This window comes from Trachymyrmex septentrionalis, unplaced genomic scaffold, assembly GCF_001594115.1.
Source record: "Trachymyrmex septentrionalis isolate Tsep2-gDNA-1 unplaced genomic scaffold, Tsep1.0 scaffold56, whole genome shotgun sequence".
Classification (NCBI taxonomy): Eukaryota; Metazoa; Arthropoda; class Insecta; order Hymenoptera; family Formicidae; genus Trachymyrmex; species Trachymyrmex septentrionalis.
Genome location: NW_017305735.1, coordinates 1,322,536 through 1,323,751, shown reverse-complemented (window position 1 = coordinate 1,323,751; position 1,216 = coordinate 1,322,536). Strand labels below are relative to the sequence as shown.

The window sequence follows — 1,216 nt, the reverse complement described above, 5'->3', positions numbered from 1 at the left end:
ATATATATATAATAAATGTATATAAAAGTTATTCAAAAATTATATAATAAGCTACAGAAATATTTAAATTTTTTTAAAAAGTAAAGTGTACTGTAAAAATTTGTTTAGTCTCAATGTATATATTTATTTTGGACTGTATACGAGTTATTTTTTTATATAATATTCGATTTCTATAATATTCGACGGTATACGAGTTATTTTTATTTCGTGTGCACAGTAGACAATGCCATCGATATTAAAAAAATAAAAACTGACTGCTGTTGAAAAAATATTTCATATAAAAAGAATAGTTAATATCACACTTAGCCTGAAGCTAAAAAATCCTAAAGGTCACAAAAAATGAATAGGCAATGTTTCATAATTATAAAAATATTCTATTAAAAATTTTTTGTCAATATGATGACATCAAAGTAAACAAGAAATTAATCTAGTTAGAAAAAATTTTAACATTTCTTTCACAGTAATAATAAAGTTCTTTTTATTCTCTTTACATACATACGCAATGCAAATATCAATTACGTTTTCTGAATAAAGATTTCTTAATTATTAGTTGCAAAAAAAGGATTTGTAGATTATAATCGTAAATATATAATCTTTTTATATAACTTCTATTTTAGTAGTTCATCATATATCAAATGCATAAAAAAATCGGTCTGCAGAATATTGGTTGTAAATATATGATGAATATTTACCCAGTCAGAAATGATAATGAAATCGACATCGATTTAATGCTTTCGACATTGAATCGACATCAATTCGATGTCATTTCTGACTGGGTAGTTACTCTCGTGCACATGAACATTAAACTCGAATTTATATATCAGTAAAAGACCCAACGCAAGTGTAAGACCAAAGCTATCGTAAAAACGTTTTAAATTTTTTCAACGTTTCTTCATCGTTCTCAAAATGTCTTATGATTGTTTACGTTAGATATATTTGAGAGAAGCAGCTTGTAGCTCTTTTCATTAACGCGCAAAAAAGGATCAGACTATAACTTACCACCATCATCGAAGTAAGGATTAGCGAAGCTCCTATCGGCTAAGACGACCAACAGAAGAAACAACCATAGCAACCAGGCCCTCATGCCTCACGACCTGTGCCCGCTCGGCTCACAGTTCGCGCTAACAAAAATTCGATAGAAGTGAAACAAGTCTGTGCCGCTACTCCCGTTTGTCCTTCGCTTGGGAAGGAATCTCACCCTTGGCTCACCACCGCG

At 30.3% G+C, this 1,216-nt stretch overlaps 1 protein-coding gene across 4 annotated transcripts in view; it reads right to left on the bottom strand.

Moving 5' to 3' along the window:
* LOC108752128 overlaps window positions 1-1,216 on the bottom strand; it is a 6,150-nt gene extending 4,934 nt beyond the window's left edge. For all 4 annotated transcript variants that reach the window (XM_018492767.1, XM_018492766.1, XM_018492764.1 and 1 more), the window contains exon 1: window positions 1,000-1,216. In XM_018492767.1, the coding sequence (XP_018348269.1) occupies window positions 1,000-1,084 (85 nt within the window). In that variant the 5' untranslated portion in view covers window positions 1,085-1,216. The remainder of the gene's footprint in view (window positions 1-999) is intronic.